We start from the raw sequence: 18673 nt of genomic DNA, 5'->3' as shown, positions 1-18673 counted from the left end.
ACTCCCTCGTGTAATTTCTCTATGAGCACTGGGCAGAGCGTTGCATTTTTTCAGTGTTTATTTTCCTCGTTAGTCAGTGTGAATGGCGGAGCTTGTTCGCTAATACGAGAGGAGTACTACAGTGGTACCTCGAGATACGAGCTTAATGCGTTCCGAGACTGAGCTCGTATGTCGATTTTTATCGTAACTCAAACGAATGTTTCCCATAGAAATGAACTAAAAACAAATTAATCTGTTAAAAAACTATTTAAAAAACACCCAAAACAGGATATTCTCTATTTGATAGCTCTATTTGCCCCGCCTCCACACTGACTTTCAGTCAATATCGAGGGTTGTTTGATTTTCTATTCTGTTCAAAATATTCCCAAAATGATGCACACATCCTCACAATAGGATAACACACGACCACTTGCCAACGAGAAGTAGTCTACATAATTCGTATTAGCGATCGCTTCGCCATTTGCAATGACTAACGGGAAAATAAAACACTGAAAAAATGCAACGCTCCGCCCAGTGCTTGCAGAGACATTACAGGAGGGAGTTGCGACCACAGAGACATTACACGAAGGAGTTGCGGGGAGAGAGACAATACCCATTATGTTCTTATGAGCAGCATCTTGCGTCTGCTGTCTGCTCGTATGTCAAAATTTGTCTCGTATCTCAAGATAAATATCTGTTTAAAATTTTACTCGTATCTCAAATTGCTCGTATGTCGGGGCACTTGTGCGACTCGTGAGACTCCAGGACTGTACGTCTGATGTGGTAGCTTGCAGCACGGGGGCCCCACAAGGCACAGTGCTCTCCCCACTCCTCTTCTCCCTCTACACATCAGACTTCAAACATAATACAGACACCTGCCACTTCCAGAAGTTCTCTGACGACACCGCTATTGTTGGACGAGTGACGGACGGGAATGACCTGCAGTACAGGGGAGTCATCACAGCCTTTGTTGACTGGTGTAGGCAAAACCACCTCTACACCAACACCAGTAAGAGAAAGGAAATGGTCATCGATTTTCGGAGGAATCCTCAACAGACCACTCAGGTGAACATCCAGGGTACAGACATTGAAATCGTGGAGAATTTTAAGTACCTGGGTGTTCACCTCAACAACAAACTAGACTGGTCCACAAACATAGATGCCCTGTACAAAAGGGGCCAGAGCCGCCTCTACCTACTGAGGAGTCTACGGTCCTTTGGAGTGTGCAGGACACTGCTGAGGACTTTCTACGACGCTGTGGTGTTATCTACAGTGTTTTATGCAGTGGTCTGTTGGGGATGCGGTAGCACGGAGAGGGACAGGAACAGGCTGAATAAGCTGGTCAGGAGGGCCAGCTCTGTTCTGGGCTGTCCTTTAGACTCTGGAGGAAGTGGGAGAGCGGAGGATGCTGAGCAGGATGATGTCCATCATGGACAGCACCTCCCACCCCCTGCATGAGTCTGTGGAGTCTCTCCGAAGCTCTTTCAGCAATAGACTGGTGCACCCTCATTGCAGGAAGGAGCGCTTCCGCAGATCCTTCCTCCCATCAGCTGTCAGGCTCTTTAACAAAAATATGGCTGTTAAGACATATACATATATACATATATACATATATATATATATATATATATATATATATATATATATATATATATATATATATATATAAATATATACACATATACGTATATATACATACATATACATACATATATATGTATATATATATATATATATATATATATATATATATATATATATATATATTTCAGCAACACGCTTATTTATTTATATATTTATTCATGTATTTATTTATTAACCCACTTATTACCTATCTATTTATGTCTAAAATGCCTTTCCTATTTCTTCATCCTCACCCCCTTGCTACTGTGACAACGAAATTTCCCGAATACGGGATGAATACAGTTATCCAATCCAATCCAATCCAATCAAATGTCGAGGTACCACTGTACCTCTGGGCAAGTTGGCAAGTGGTCGTGCGTTATCCTATTGTGAGAACATTTGTGTGCATCATTTTCTGAATATTTTGAAGGGAAAACATGTTTTATTTCTTCTAATTCGCCATCTATTAACAAAGTAATACATAACTAGTGGTTTAATAGTAATAAAATGTGTTTAATAGAAGTAAAATTAGACGCATTTCGCGGAGGGTAGAGACAGCGACATACACGGAGGCGGGCGGGGGGTGTGTGTTCGGGGGACTTTATCCACGGCAACAACGCACTCGTAAACGAACAAACAAATTTAAATTAACTTGGATTAATATATATAGACACACTCAAACATACGTTTATTGTAACTTTACACAAAACTGAATTCTAATTTTTTTAAATTTATTTTTTACCTTCGTTCTGGGCGGGTTAGCTGTTTGCCACGCCTCCACACTCACGTTCGCTATCGATGGGCTGTTTGCTGTTGTATTCCCTTCAAAATATTCCGAAAATGAAGCACACAAATGTCCTCACAATAGGATAACGCACGACTACTTGCCAACGAGAAGTAATCTTGAATGAGCGATCGCGGGAGCTAACAGGCTAAGGAAGGAATAACAGCATACCCACGTATTGATTGAGGGTAAGGAAGTTTTATTCTGAGAAAGGGTGCCATTGCCTATCGGTGTTGTGTGCACGAGTATACTTCATTACCCAGAAAGCCCTCTTTTTCCCTGCGCATACGCGTTGTGCGTTTCCTGGTCGATGCGTAGGAGAAACTAGTCTGAATAAATCGTTCAGTGCTCGTAGATATATGTTATACACGAAAGAGATGCGGCAAAAAAGACAGTGCCCTACAATGATAAACAGCCTCTCATGTCATGGCCACCTGCCTTGGTCGCATCTCGAAATTTTGATCCTATCTAGGGCGGATTATTCGATCGAAATTTTCATCATACCTCGAGCATGTCATAGGCAGAGCTGATCGTAGGTCGAGGTACCACTGTACTCAGCTCTGCTCCACGGTGATTTCTCTTCTCCAGCAAAAATATGAACCAGGTCTCCTCCAATGTCCAGTTAGAACAAGCACGTGGCAAAAGGGAATAGAACAGCAGCAATATTTTTATCTTTCAAAGTAAATGTTATTAAAAATATGATGAATTTAATTTACTATACATTTTTGAAATTTACAAAAACGAATAATTTGCATGTAATGTATATTTTTACATTATTAAAATGAACCTCTTGTGTGTTTTTCTGTGAAATGTCTTCCGGGCTTCAAACACAAGACAACCCATTAGGACTATAAAAAGTAAAATCACAATGTATCGCCCAATATTTAACTTAATTTAAAGGATCTGAAAATTTTGTGTGTTTTCCCCCCTTTAGTTTGCTCTACCGCACACTCGAGGAAGCTCGCATGGCCAAACCCGTATTATCCGTAAGACTTATGATCAAGACTTCTACACACACATGATGGATGAATGCTACAAACTTTGGGCTCAGCTGGAGAGGGAGGCCAGTGTCAAACTGTACAGGTAAGCGCCCATATGATCATTTCTAGAGGTTTTGACTGAAGAGATTTTTGTTGCACTCAAGCTGTTCTGTAATAATAGAGGAAATTGTCTGTTATCGTCTTTAATGTGTTATTTTTTTTGCATCCCAATTTAATTAATCATGAGCTGACAGATTCCATGGCTTCTGAATTTAGAAATCTCCCTCATCTCATTTTCTGAACCGCTTTATCCTCACTAGGGTCACGGGGGGTGCTTGAGCCTATCCCAGCTGACTCGGGCCAAAGGCGGGGGACACCCTGAATCGGTGGCCAGCTGATCGCAGGCCACAAGGAGACGGACAACCATGCACACACACCCCCCCATACCTAGGGGCAATTTAGAGTGTCCAATTAGCCTACCATGCATGTCTTTGGAATATGGGAGGAAACTGGAGTACCCAGAGAAAACCCACGCATGCCCGGGGAGAACATGCAAACTCCACACAGGTGGACCGACGTGCACTTAAACCCAGGTCTCCCACTGTGAGGCCGACACGCTAACCACTCAGCCGCCCGGCCGTCCCATTTAGAAATGTTCACAGGTATTTCTTTCAAACTTCAAATTTCTCCACAAAAAGTAGGGGTTTGTGTTCATCTATGGCTGCCTCAGTCAGGTCCTCAAGGGAGTTCATCCAGCCTGTTTTCTGTCTTACTCTCCCAACACACTGTAAGATAAGATGACAACGTCGCTTTGCAATTGCTTGTTCATATTGTATCAGTTTTTGTAAGTATAGAAACATCGTTGTCATGGAGACTTGACAATGATTAATCAGACTTTGCCCAAAGTTTGGTCGTTGTCATAGAGACTTGACACTGATTAATCAGACTTTGCCCAAAGTTTGGTCGTGTTCATAGAGACTTGACACTGATTAATCAGACTTTGCCCAAAGTTTGGTCGTTGTCATAGAGACTTGACACTGATTAATCAGACTTTGCCCAAAGTTTGGTCGTTGTCATAGAGACTTGACACTGATTAATCAGACTTTGCCCAAAGTTTGGTCGTTGTCATAGAGACTTGACACTGATTAATCAGACTTTGCCCAAAGTTTGGTCGTTGTCATAGAGACTTGACACTGATTAATCAGACTTTGCCCAAAGTTTGGTCGTTGTCATAGAGACTGTGCTCTGTTGTCCGAACGTATATAAAGACTCACCCACTGTTCATTTGGAGAGAGTTGCAAGGACAACAGACTGTGAGCGGTTCACAGCTGTTAGAGCTCTCTCCCCATGCTGCAGTCTGGTAATAAACCTATTTCCTTTAAATTGGTCTCACTCTTTCTGTGCCTGTTCCTGAAGTTGTATTACAGACCTGACACACACTCAAATAAAATAATCAGAATTATTATAATTTTTATTTCAGCTTGCCTTTCAACAAACCCCATCCACCCTCACACATGAACTTTGTCTGTATGTTGTTTGTCTGAGCTGTCATCTGCTTTCTCTTCAAACTGGAAAATTATGGGACTTCTTACATGATACATGGTTATGGTCATGAGCGGAGGGGCCCAAAGAAGACAAGAGTGACAACTCTGACGGTGATGATAAGTTAGGGGTGTCAAACCAGTTCCACAAAGGGCCAAGAGGGTGCTGTTTTTTCTTTCAATCAGTACAGCGCAGACATTTCAATGAATTTTCTGAAAAAACAGGAAACACCTGACTGCAATTACCTGATTACATTTGTAAGAGAACAGATTGGTGAAGAGGTGTCGTCTTGATGGGTTGGAACTAAAACCTGCACCCACTAGTCCTTTCTGGACTCAGTTTGACACCTGTGCGATAAGTCTTTATTAATTTGTGCAAACTTGGCGAAGGTGACAGAGGCATGGATCAGTCAGGTCTGTAAGCATGGCTTGGAAGTCGAGAGCCGTGAGGCCTGTAAGAGAATTCGAGGCATGCAGAAATCCCTAGATTACCGTGGCTTCATTTATCGCGAATTCACAACTTTGCGATGTTTTTCCACTATTATTTTTTTTTTTAAAGTTTGCAACCAGAAGACAGATGAAAATTGCGTCCAAAATGGCAGCGGAAAATGGCGGAAGTCAGGGTACCGCCTCCTCTTCTGCGCTGCAATGATTAGTTCTAACCATACCACAGAAGAAGAAAGCAAAAGTATAAATGCTTCTGCGAACATGCGAGCCGCTCTTTCCTGTTCCCTGCGTGTAGCGTTTATCATCGCGTACAGAGAGTGAATTACAGGTTTCTTTGTTTGGATTTTACAATTACTACTAGACCACGAAAATGGCTCCCAAGCATCCAAGACCACCGAAGGCTACATCTGATGCGAAGAAAAAACGGAAGATGATAACGTTGGCTGAAAAAGTTAAGTTGCGCGACATGCTGAGAGCGGAGAAAAAGTATATGCTGATGTCGCGTGCCATTACGGCATCAATGAATCTACCGTGCGGTGATGACGAAACCTCTCCATAATGAGTAGTTTTATAACTGCTTAATCCCGAATGCGAAGATGTATACCTTGCCGAAAGGGGGCTGGCTGGATTATACAATCTTCAACCTGTTTTTTTTAATTTTTTATTATAAATTTTTTTGGATTACAAACATTAACCAGATTTTTTTTACTATTTCAAGTGGAGAAGGACTATTTTAACTGTGAGTACAGCATTTAAACCATTTACATTTTTTTTCATATATAGATTATAATTAGGTATTAATGGCGGCCCGGCGGAACGAGTGCTCAATGCAAGGGTGTCAGACTCGGGTTGGTTTGCGGGCCTCGTTAACGTCAACTCGATTTCATGTGGGCCGGCCATTGTAGATATAATATTTAGATTTTTTTAAATAAATTGATTAAAAGAACTGGATTAAAAGCCCTGAATAGTCAGTTTTTTATAGATCTAAAACAATGTTTATTTTAGCTTTTTTTAAATATATTTTTAGATTTTACAAAATGATTTTTGAACTAAAAAATTACAATTATTGATTTAAAAGGGGGAAAATCAGGAAATTTAACACATCTATACTCTTCATTTTAATTTGATCCTAAAACAGAAAGTCGGCACTCATGATTTACTTTCCCGGGCCACACAAAATGATGCAGCGGGCCAGATTTGGCCCCCGGCCGCCACCTTGACACATGTGGCTTAGAGTGTCGGCCTCACTGCTCTGGGTTCGTTTTTCTAAAGATTTTCTCATGTAGTCAGCTAAATTTGCCTCGTCATCCAATTCCCATTGTGTAGTGAATAATGGCAATTTTTATGGTCTACCAAACAGGACTTCATATGGGGTTAAACAATTTGAACTCGTAATGTTAATATATAATTTTACTAAATCAATACATTTTGTCCATGGTCTCTTTGTTTCTTCCATACATTTCCTTAGTCTATTTTTATAGTTCCATTCATCCTTTCGACAAGGCCCGCCGATTGTGGGTGGTAGGCGCAATGATTTCGTAACGAAATATGGAACCTACTGCCAATTCCATCAATTATTTTGTTAACAAAATGGGTGCCATTATCCCTACAAATGGTTTCTGGGATTCCATATCGTGGAATGATATCTTTACATAATGCTTTGGCTACCGTTAACGCATCTATATGTTTTGTTGGGAAAATTTCAACCCATTTTGAAAAGGCATCGATAATCACTAAGCAGTATCTTTTCCCTTCACTTTTACTTAATTCAATAAAATCCATATGTATGCTTTGAAATGGATATTGGATTGGATTGGATAACTTTATTCATCCCGTATTTGGGAAATTTCGTTGTCCCAGTAGCAAGAGGGTGAGGATGCAGGAATAGGAAAGGCATTTTAGACATAAATAGATAGGTAATAAGTAAGTTAATGAATAACTATATAAATAAATAAGCGTGTTGCTTAGCACATATATACATACATACACATAAATGTACATGCATGCATACTGTAGGTCTTAACACTCAGCCATTTTTTGTTAAAGAGCCTGACAGCTGATGGGAGGAAAGATCTGCGGAAGCGCTCCTTCCTGCAATGAGGGTGCCGCAGTCTATTGCTAAAGGAGCTTTGGAGGGACTCCACAGACTCATGCAGGGGGTGGGAGGTGCTGTCCATGATGGACATCATCCTGGTCAGCATTCTCCGCTCTCTGACTTCCTCCACAGAGTCCAGAGGACAGCCCAGAACAGAGCTGGCCCTCCTTCTTCTTCTTCTTCTTCTTTTTCACCTCAGGCGCCTGAGGATTACCCTCAGCAGCGCTAGGGCTGCCACTGGAACACGGATAAGTTCATCCAGGGAGTTGCCCAAGCCGCGATGGTAGCGTTCGGTCATTAAGGCCGGACAGCGGAGCCATAAGTGTTCAGACGACTCCGTTTCCTCGTCGCACAGGCGGCAGCGATCCGAGTCGGATTTCCCCACAAGGTGGAGCCAACGGCGGAGCAGGGGGTGGTGTCCACTGCGGAAACGGATCAGGTCTGTGCGGTCTCCTTTCGATAGGGCAAGTTCTTCCTCTGTGACTTTTGTAGTGTAGGTCTGCAGAAGGCGGGGGTGGGAGAGGGGGGGGGAGCGATCTTCACGTTGGATGATGGCACGTCTTGTGGCTGCGTCCGGGGGGGTATTGGTTTGGTCATCTAACGAGCCAAGTTTAGCTAGGGCATCAGCCAGGTCGTTTCCGCATATGTTGCAGTGGCCCGGGATCCACAGTAGCTGCAGTCGCTTAGGCGGAGGGAAAAGGGCGATGTCACCCTGTAGTCTCCGAATGGCGGGGTCTTGCGTATGGGGGTTTCCCATGGCTTGGACCAGCGATTTGCAGTCACTGAGGATAATTGATGTCTGCCAGTCTGCTGTTTCCCTCAGCCAGGAGAGTGCCTCGGTCAGTGCCACTTTTTCAGAGTGGTAGGAGCTGCTGCGGCTGCCAGTGGCACCATGCCATTGGTGGATGATTGCACTCTCCTTAATGACGACAAAACCTGCACCACCGTCCGCAGTGCCTTCTTTGGTGGATCCATCTGTGAAGATCTGTAGGTCCGGTTTGCCCATGCTTCTGATGAGCTCTTCTGCCTTGTCTCTTTGGGTGATGGTCGGCATGTGTTTAGAGACTGCGGTAAAGGCGGTTTGGATGGGGGGGGGTAATAGCCAGGGTGGGCAGGGATGGGAAGAGTATGTGCAAGGGGTATGGAGTTCGAGAGCGGTAAGACGGGGAAGGGTCGATGATCGCCAGTCTGGCTTCTTTTGCAAACGCATTTTAACGTTTTCATGGAGGAGGCGGTGTCGGGGATCAGAAGGAGGCAGCTGGTTCCAGGCATCCGCCTTAAGAAGTGCTTGTAACTTGAGGCGGGATGAGAGGGGTGTGAGATGTGCCTCATGTAGGACTGCTTCGGTGGGGGTAGACCTGAGGTGGTGGGTTATGGCGCGGGCTGCTTCCAGTTGGGCGGTTTCAAGGGATTTGAGGTGAGTTTGGGCCAGCCAGGGGGCCCATGCCGGTGCTGCGTACTCCGCAAGACTTCTCTGGGTGGCAATATACACCGTTCTAAGGTCGTTTGGTTGCCAACCCCAGGATGTGCCACTGAGTTTGCGGAGGAGGTTCGTTCTTTTGGACATGGTTTGGCGGACCTTTTTCGCTTGCTCTGCAAACGTGAGTTGTCGGTCAAAAGATACGCCAAGAAAAGTGGGGGTGGGGTTATGCTTGAGGGTGGCGCCATTTATTAAGATCTTTGGTTGCCATTTGGCCTCAGCTGAGTCCAGGCTAAAAAATGACGCCTCACACTTGGTGGTGTTAAGGTTTAGGTGTGCCTCGGAACTCCACCTCCAGACTTTTTCCACCTCCGCTTGAAGTCTGCTTTCCACCTCCTCTTTGTTCCTACCCCGACAAGCAAGAGCCAGATCGTCTGCATAGGCGCTGACCAGGGTGGAGTCGTTGAACTTGTCGAGGAGGTCATTAATGTAGATGATGAATAAGAGGGGTGACAGGACCGAGCCTTGGGGGAGCCCTTCTTTGAAGGTTCTGCTCCTGCCGATGGTATTGTTGATCCTGACCCTGGCTGTGCGATTTGTGAGCCAGCTGGCGATCCATCTGATGAAGCGGTAGGGGACCCCCAGGTCTGCCATTTTTTGTAAGAGACCTGTTCTCCATACCTGGTCGAATGCCTTGCTGAAGTCAAAGAATGTTGCAAGCGTGCGTTGCCGTTGAGTCGACTGGAAGCCATCAGAGATGAACTGCGACAGTCGCAAGGCCTGGTCCGTCGTGCTTCTTCCCTTTCGAAAACCGGCTTGCCAGTGGCTGAGAAGCTGTTTATCTTCCAACCACCAGGCGAGACGGTTCACGATGAGCCTTTCCATTGTTTTGCTAAGCGTAGAGGTGAGGGCGATGGGTCTGTAGTTCCCAACGTCCTTTGGTGACTTCCCTTTTTTGAGGAAAGGGATGATGGTGGCCACTCGCCAAGCTTGTGGACACCAGCCCTCTAGCCAGCTGGTGTTGATGATATGGAGTAGTTCGGGAAGGATGTTTGCCGGAAGATTTTTTAGAAGGTCCGGGGCTATGTCGTCGGGTCCAGCTGCCTTGCCCGCTTTAAGTTGGGACAGCGCTGTCTGCAGTTCAGCATCGGTGAACGGGAGCTCGAGGACTTGTCGCGGTGAGCCGAGCAGTCTGCGGGTAGCTGTACGTATAGAACGCACTGCTCGTCTGCTCCGCTTGTCACTCTTGCGTCCGCTGACCGAGGCATATTCCCTGATAAATGCTGTTGCTTTGGCTCGGTCACTCACGTACTCCTTGTTCTTGTAGACCAGGGACTCGCCAGATTGTTGTGTTTTGGTACCTGAGAGGGATTTTACTAAGGACCAGGCTTGTCCCGTAGATCTTGTCTCGGCGATCTTGGTGAGGTGTAAGCGCCATGCGTTCCTTTTCGCTTCAGTGGTTTTTTGTTTGATCTGTTGACAGAGTGCTATCCATTCTTTCCTATTTTGTTGGAGGTCTCGACGTAGTCGATTCCTTTCACGGATGAGGTCCTTCAGGTCCTGTGTCAGCCATGGGAGCTCCTTCTGGCGGATAACTTTGACCGGTATTGTAAGTGCTGCTGCCTCTTTCATGTGTTGCACTAAGAGGGAGAGTTTTTCCGGGGCTGTGGCTGCTGCGGAGATTACGGGTAGGCGATCCATGAGGATGGTACGGTACCTCTTCCAGTCAGCTTTCGAGAAGTTGGGTCGTACTCTTCTTTGTTGGCATTCGACACGGAGAGCACGGTTCCACCTAATCAGAATCGGTCTGTGGTCGGAGGTCATCTCGTCGATGGGTTCCCATTGCAGATGTTCGGCCGTGGTGGGGTCAGTGATCGTTAGGTCGGGGGCACTCATGCCTGCTCCTTGTTGGTATCTGGCAGCCCGTGTCCACGCGCCGTCATTAAGGAGAGTTAGGTCATGGTCATCGACCCATTGATGGATTGCGTTACCCCTGGGATCTGTCTTGGCAAGTATATCCCAGGTCGGGTGGTGCGCGTTGAAATCCCCGCAGATCAGGCCATGCTCCGTGGGGAGCGAGTTTAACCAGGAGAAATCTTGGGGGGCAGGACAATAATCCGATGTCGCCGGGGGGATGTAGGCGTTGACCAGTGAGAGGTGCCGCCTGCGGGCGATGGGAATGTGGATATGCTGGAGTTCGAGGGGGCCTGATGGGGACGCTGGAAGGATGGAGTAGGGGATGCCGCATCTCAGGAAGACAAGGAGACCCCCGCCTCGTCGCTGTTTTGTGCCTGAGCCCTCACGGTCTTGGCGAATCACGTTATAACCGTCGAGCTGAGGCGTCGGGTCTTCGAGTCCCAGTTTTGTTTCCTGGAGGAGGAGGATGTCAATTTTTAGACGTGCCGTCACCTCTTTCAGTTCGGTAGTCTTGGTCGCCAGGTAGTCACAGTTCCATTGAAGGATGGTGAGACCGGCTTTCCGTGCCTCCGGTAGATCGGCAATCCTATCTGTGGGTTGTTGAGGGTGGGAGGGTTTCAGGTTCAGACAGCTCTGGCAGCACCAGTTATTGTTCCTGCGAAGTATGGTTAAAGCGTGTCTGGTTTCAGGGGCACATTTGAGGTGGAATCCACGTTTGCAGGATCTACATGTCAGGGGAGAGCGTGAAACGATTAATTTGTTATTACAGGTGGGGCAGTTTGCGTTTATAGGTTGGTGTGTTGTTATGGCTGTTTGGTGTGTGGAGGATTGTTGTGTCGGGGGTGGTGAGCAGGTCGGGCATAGCCAGCTTGCATTAGTTTGGGAGCGAGGTAGTCCAGAGCAAGAGCGGTGGGATTTGTTGGGGCAGTTCGAGCAGGGGATGGGGGAGATGGTAGGGGAGAAGGAGATTTTGCAGACACAGCATTTTTCTTTCGGTCCCACGTAGGCTGTGCGCGGAAGTGACGGCACGACGGCATTTCCGGAACAGGATCCGCAGAGAAAGCCTTGATGACTCTTTATCTGGGTTCGGGTCAGGCCGCTACAGGTCCTGTGGTAATTTCGTCGGCAAGCGTTGCAGACCAGTGGGATGAAGTCACGACGGATCGTCTTAGAGCATCCCGGGCAGGTAGGTCCCGGGTTCTCCTCGACGTCGCCTGCCCTTAGGAGGAGTAACCGGAGGTGTGGGGCAGGGCGGACATCTCCGGCTGGATGAAAAACATAGGGCGCCATGTTCCTGGGTGGCAGCTCTGGGTGGTTGTGTTGGATTCGCAGGCCGCAGCGGGGCGGCCTCTCGGGAGACACCTCGTGAAGGTTCCAACTGTTGTCTCCCAGCTGGCCCTCCTGACCAGCTTATTCAGCCTGTTCCTGTCCCTCTCCGTGCTCCCGCATCCCCAACAGAGCACTGCATAAAACACTGTAGATGCCACCACACATATGTAGTTTTTGGGAATTGTCTGCGTTTTGGCCGTATCCCCCTTGGGGGTTATGCCGAGCACAAGTCAAACATGCTCTGCATTTTTTTGCATATACATTAAATCCATACGTTTTGTAGTGCCGTTGCACCAAAGCCACCTTTCCCCCCGTTGAGACATGCGTTCTGCCATGACTCAAAATGGCCGCCCATCTAAACAAGTTTTTTTGTAAGATTGGCTGCCCTTCAATGCTCGCATAGACCCCATTTTCCAATTTTGCTCCTTTATCAATCCATAATTTGAATTCTGATTGTGGGCTCTGTAACTGCATCTTTGCTGAAATATCATCTGATAAGATGTTTTTGTCATATACCGAGTCTGTCATCCCAATAAAGGGTTTCCTTGCAGCCTCCTTCGCCGCCACATCAGCAAAGGCATTCCCCAAGGAAACCCGATCATTTTTTGAAGTGTGTGCTGCACATTTACAAACAGCGATACGTTTTGGGAGCTGAACCGCAGCTATTAGTCGTTGCAACAATTTGGCATGTCATCGCTTTGCCCGTAGAAGATATCATACCCCAATTTGCCCAATAACTAGCGAAAACGTGGCACGATGAGAATGCATATTGACTGTCTGTATAAATTGTAACATCCCCGTCGCTCATCAGGATGCATGCTTCCGTCAATGCAATTAACTCTGCCGCTTGGACGGCAATGGTTCCGCTTTCAAAACTTTAGTCACGGTCACAACCGCATACCCCGTCCGAGTTTTTCCCGTTTCATCTTTACTAGCGGAACCATCGACAAAAAGGACTTCACCGCTGTCCAGCGGTTGATCTTTAAAATCCTTCCTACACCTCGTAGCCCCTTCGCCTATCGCTTGACAATCATGCTGCTCCCCCTCCCCAGGAAGTGGCAACAAAATAGCTGGATTAATTTTAACACACCTCTCGAGTGTGAGATGCGGTTGCGACAGCAGAATGGCTATGCAAGATAAATGCCTTGCTGGAGACAAAAATTTCATGTTTGTCTGTAACAATAACTCCGCCACTGCATGCGGAACCCTAAGGGTTAAAGAATGAAAAAGCACTATTGTAGCGCTGCTCTCCATCGCAATAGGAGCTGCCACAACCGCCCGCACACAATGAGGAAGCGCGCAAGCCACCTTATCTAATCTGGATGAAAAGTATGCAACAGGCCTCATTTTCCCCCCGAATTCCTGAGTCAGCACAGACATCATAAACTCCCCTTTACAGTCCACCATCTGCACAAAAGGCTTGTTATAATTACGTAACGCTAAAGTATCACTAGTTACTAGCACCTGTTTTAACGTACAAAATGCCGTCTCAGCCTCTGCTGTCCAATTTAGAGCCGAGCACATTTTTAACCCATCGTCATTCATCATTTTAGCAAGGGGAGATACAATCTCTGCGTAATTTGGAATCCACGCCCTACAGTAATTAGTGAGACCTAAAAATGACATTATTTGCTTTATAGTTAGCGATTTAGGTGCGTCTAAGACCACCTTTTTCCTGTCATCTAAAATTTTCTTTCCACCCTTCACCAGATTATGTCCCAAATATTTTACCTGTTCTTTACAAAGCTGCAATCTGTTTCTGCTTATTTTGTGGCCTTCCGCCACCAGGTGTCCAATCAAAACTACAGTGTCTATTTTACAAGCTTCTACACTAGATGAAGCTACTAGTACATCATCCACATACACAATAATCTGGCTTCCCCCCTGCGGTTGGAATCTCGCTATACTGCTACTCATAACCTGTGAATATATTGTGGGGCTTTCACAGTATCCTTGTGGCAGTCTCGTAAAAGTATATTTTTTCCTTCCAAACGTGAAGGCAAACCAATCAATATTGACTATCCTGATCTAATGGGATGGAGAAAAAAGCGTTGCTTATGTCAATTACTGTAAAAAATGCCGCATCCAGATCCAAATTATTCAGAAGCGTGTGCGGGTCTGGCACACAAGGTGCGCGCTGAATTACTGCAGAGTTTACCGCTTGTAAATCTTGAACCATTCTCCATCCCCCAGAAGGGGCCGCCTTTTTTACTGGAAAAATTGGAGAGTTGCAAGGTGAATCCTCACAATCAATAATCACCCCCGCTTTTAACAAATCCTCAATTACCGGTTTTATTCCTTCCAAAGCATCAGGTTTTAATGGATATTGTCGGACACGGCCTGAGTTCAGATTTTGGTCTAATTACTACCGGTATCACCCCCTTTACGAGTCCCACATCAGAAGGTCCTTTGGACCATATTTCGGGAGGGACTGTTGCTAACAGCTCCTCTTCCTCTTCTGATAATAGGTATATCCCCGTTGTTGATTTTACTAGTCATTGGAGGTAAATTCCCACTCGTACGCCCATAGTTTGAAACACTGCCTTTCTGTATGTCTCCGTACCTTCGCTATACTCAAGCCCTGTGTCTAATACTTTCCAATCGGTTGCCCCGCGGGTCGTCTGTACAAAGTCACGTAGCACCTCCTTTCTCTGATTGTATGGTTTGTATAATACAATGTGTGGAGTTGCCCATTCAAGAAAAAGGGTTTTCTATCCTACTTTATATCACGAAAAGTGGCAGGCAGCACCGGGCTTCTTACGCTACGATTTGTCAATGGACCGTTGCCGCCTGGGCGAACGTGTCTGCTTGCACGGTTGTTCGAGCTTTTGCCAAAGCCGGCATAATTTCTAAGGAGCCACATGGAAATTGCGGTGACTCTGATAACGAAGAGAGGGGGGGGGGGGCTATTTGGAAGGCTCGTTTGGGTAATTGTTTAATTCTGACACAGAAGATGAGGAGTTTGAGGGATTTGAAGGTGATGAGTAAATTGTAAAATGTCTAAATGAAGTACAACCGAACTCAGTTTTGCTTCCGTTGCCTTTTTAAAACATGTTTTTAGCATGTGGGTGTAGCGAGGAAGAACTATATTTCCCAGCAGTCACTGCGCACCCGAACCCGGAAATAAGCTGCTTCCGGTAGCCAGCGCTATCGCCAGCCGCTCGGCGCCCCCGCGAGCGCTCCCGCTCGGCGCCGCTTGGCGGCGCTCGGCGCTCACAAAGGACGCGTTGCATTATAAGGCGCCCTGTCTATTTTGGAGAAAAAAATTGACTTTTTTTTACTTTTATGCGCGCCTTATAGGCGTGAAAATACGGTAAACATATATATATATATATATATATATATATATATATATATATATATATATATATATATATATATATATATATATATGTATATATAAGCAAAACTGAGTTCAGTTATACAGTGGTACCAAGTCATACAATATTCTCGTCTTACGACGGAAATTTCGATCGAATAATTTGCCCGTCATGCGATCAAAATTTCGTGATGCGACCAAGCCTTTTTTTGCATATCTTTCGTGTATAACAATATCTACGAGCACTGAACGATTAATTCAGACGAGTTTCTCATACGCATCGACCAGGAAATGCACAACGCGCATGCGCGGGCAAAAAGAGGGCTTTCTGGGTAATGAAGTATACTCGTGCACACAACGCCGATAGGCAATGGTACTCTTTCTCAGAATGAAACTTCATTACCCACAATCAATACGTGGGTAAGCTGAGCTGTTGCATTTCCTGTTATTTTTATTATCTAAAACGAGGACTTTTATATTACTTCTCGTTCGCTGCTCCTAAGAACATCAGCGGCACTGGCTCGCAATTCCCTCTTTGTAATATTTCTGGTCGCAACTCTCTCTCATAGGCGCCGTTCAAAGCGGTTGCAACCAGAGCCATTTCAACGAGGGAGTTGCGAGCCGGTCTTTATGAGCAGCGGAGCGATCGCTAAAATGTACTACTAGACTATTTCTCGTTGGCAAGTGGTCGTGGGTTATCCTATTGTGAGGACAGTTGTGTGAATCATTTTCTGAATATTTTGAAGGGAATACGTAGTACAACAGCAAACAGCCCATCGATAGCGAACGTGAGGGTGGAGGCGTGGCAAACCGCCAACCCGGAAAACGAAGGTAACAAAAGATTACAACAAAATTAGAATTCAGTTTTGTGTAAAGTTACATTAAACGTATGTTTGAGTGTCTGTATATATTAATCCAAGTTAATTTAAATTTGTTTGTTCCGTTTACGAGTGCGTTGTCGTGGGAAAAAAAACGAAGGCCAAGGCCGCAGACCAAGAGTTCGGTCTCCGCCTCTTTGTATACCGCCAACCTGTTGAGGGTGGTGTCTTGGAAGGACGTGCCCTCTTGGGCTGCCTGGAAGAGGTCTCTCTTTGAATCTTCATACTCACTCAGTGTAAGTACAGCTTGCTTGGCTCTGGACTTTATCTGGTCTGATGAAAGTCTCTGGCTCTTTGGTTTACTTGTAGTTGCGTCTTGTTCCAATACACTTTTCCATTTTGTTGCAGCTCTCCATACCCAGGCTACGACCCTGATCAACTTGGTTAGGCTGCTGAATTTCCTTACATCGATCAGTTCTTTCACAGCAGATCCGGCTGGAGGTCTTCGGGCTCGGGGCTCATCTCCGTTTGCAGCCCCTTGTGGGATACTCCGATCTCCCACATTTGTGGCATGGGTCGGATTACTTGTCCCGGCAAATGGTGCATCGCTCGTCCTTCCTCTCGTCTGTGACCTGGTCTGTACTGCTGTGAAGGACTTCCTTCGGAGTTTATTAATTCCTTCCCTTGCATGGGCAGCGACTTCTTTGGCCGACTTCTTTGGCCACTCCTCTATGGGCAGCCTTAGGAATTCGGGTCCATCTTGCCACGCGGAGCCCTCTCTGAGGTCCTCCGGGGCAACTCCTCTTGTTAGCATGTCCGCTACATTGAGGTCTCCCTGGATCCACCACCAGTCGTCAACGGACGTGGTCTTCTGAATTTCTCCAACTCTGTTCGCGAAGAAAGTTTGATATCCGTAACTGTCTCTTTGGATTGCTCCTAACACAGTTTGACTGTCCACTAGGTGGATCCATTTTTCAATCTCCATTCGACTGTGCCTTTCGATGTATCTTCTGAAGCGAGCCGCATAGACAGCGCCACATATTTCAGCTTTTACTGGTTCTCCCTTCTGGTCAAGTGGTGAGAGTTTCGCCTTGGACTCGACGAGTCTGACTTCGATGCCCGTCGTTGTCTCCCATCTGAGGTACACCACGGCTCCATAACTCTGGTCACTTCCGTCAGAGAATGTTACTCCCCACGGTTTTCGGGTCCAGTTCCGTGGTGTGAGGCTCCTGTGGAAGGTGACTTGGCTGAGACGGACGTATTCTTCAAATAGCTGGGTTGCTTCTTCCCTTAACTTTTCAGATAGAGGTTTGTCCCACGTGTCTTGGGTTCTGCTGGTCCCAGCTTCTTGGAAAGCTTTCCTGACCAGAATGGCACCCTTCTGCTTGGCGGGGGTGACAAGGCCTATCGGATCATAGAGGCCAGCTACCTGGCTTAGTAATTGTCTCCTAGTCAGTGGTTTGGGAGTGTTTTCTCTCACCTCTTCTTCCAGGAGGTTTTGACCCACTCTCATTTGCTTCCTTCTCTTTGAGAAGTTAACTAAGGTCATTGGGTACAGTTTGTCACTTTCAACGATGTAGCCGACTCTAAGGGCTTTGTCGTCTTCTCCTCTTCTTTGATTTGGTAGAATGAGTATATTGCTGGAAGATGCTCCTGATGTGAGTATCTCCCTCCCACTTTGGCCTGACCGGAGCCAGGGTTTGAGGATGAAGCCACCTGCTTTCAGGATCTCGTCAACCCTTTTGGTGTATCCATCCAGTTTTTCCAAGTCGTTGTGAGAGGTCAGCACATCGTCAACGTAAGAGTCTTCCTCCAGGATTCTGCACTCCTCTTTTAGGTGAGCAAATATGGGTAGCTTTGCAGTCTCTCTCATTGCCAGCTGTGCAATGCATCCTGCTGGACGATCGCCAATGTTGACTTGGGTGATGGCATACTCCTCAATTTCACTTTCTTCGGTGTCTCTCCAAAGAAATCTGTGTAGGTGCATTTCTGGTTCTTCCAACCCCACCGAGTTGTACATCTTCTTGATGTGTCCAAGGGCTGCATGCACTCCTCTTCTGAATCTGAGTAAAACTGCTCGGATTGGGTTGAGGACGTCTGGTCCTTTCAACAGGATATCGTTCATGCTAAGTCCCTTGAACTTCTGGCTGCTGTTCCAGACTAGGCGCACTGGTGTGGTGACAGAGTGGGGGTTTGGCGCTACCAAGTGGCTAACGTACCACACCGGTCCTCTCCAATTGGTGATCATTTCTTTGCTGAGTTTCTTTGCTGCTCTTCTTTCCACCATTTCATGGACTTGGGATGCGTATGCCACTTTCCACTTGGGTTCTTTCTTGAGTTGTTTTTCTGTCCTCAGAAAGGTTGCTTCTACTCCACTTCTGTTGTAGGGTAGAGAAATGGGGTCTTCGATCCATGGGTATT

General features: G+C 46.3%; 1 protein-coding gene across 2 annotated transcripts in view; it reads left to right on the top strand.

The window, feature by feature from the left end:
• Positions 1-18673, top strand: part of pipox (pipecolic acid oxidase) — a 99374-nt gene that overhangs the window by 33246 nt on the left and 47455 nt on the right. For both annotated transcript variants that reach the window (XM_077610613.1, XM_077610614.1), the window contains exon 2: positions 3321-3469. In XM_077610613.1, the coding sequence (XP_077466739.1) occupies positions 3321-3469 (149 nt within the window). The remainder of the gene's footprint in view (positions 1-3320; positions 3470-18673) is intronic.

This window comes from Stigmatopora argus, chromosome 10, assembly GCF_051989625.1.
Source record: "Stigmatopora argus isolate UIUO_Sarg chromosome 10, RoL_Sarg_1.0, whole genome shotgun sequence".
Lineage (NCBI taxonomy): Eukaryota > Metazoa > Chordata > Actinopteri > Syngnathiformes > Syngnathidae > Stigmatopora > Stigmatopora argus.
Note: the sequence above shows the minus strand (reverse complement) of the source record. Positions and strands in the feature narration are given on the sequence as shown.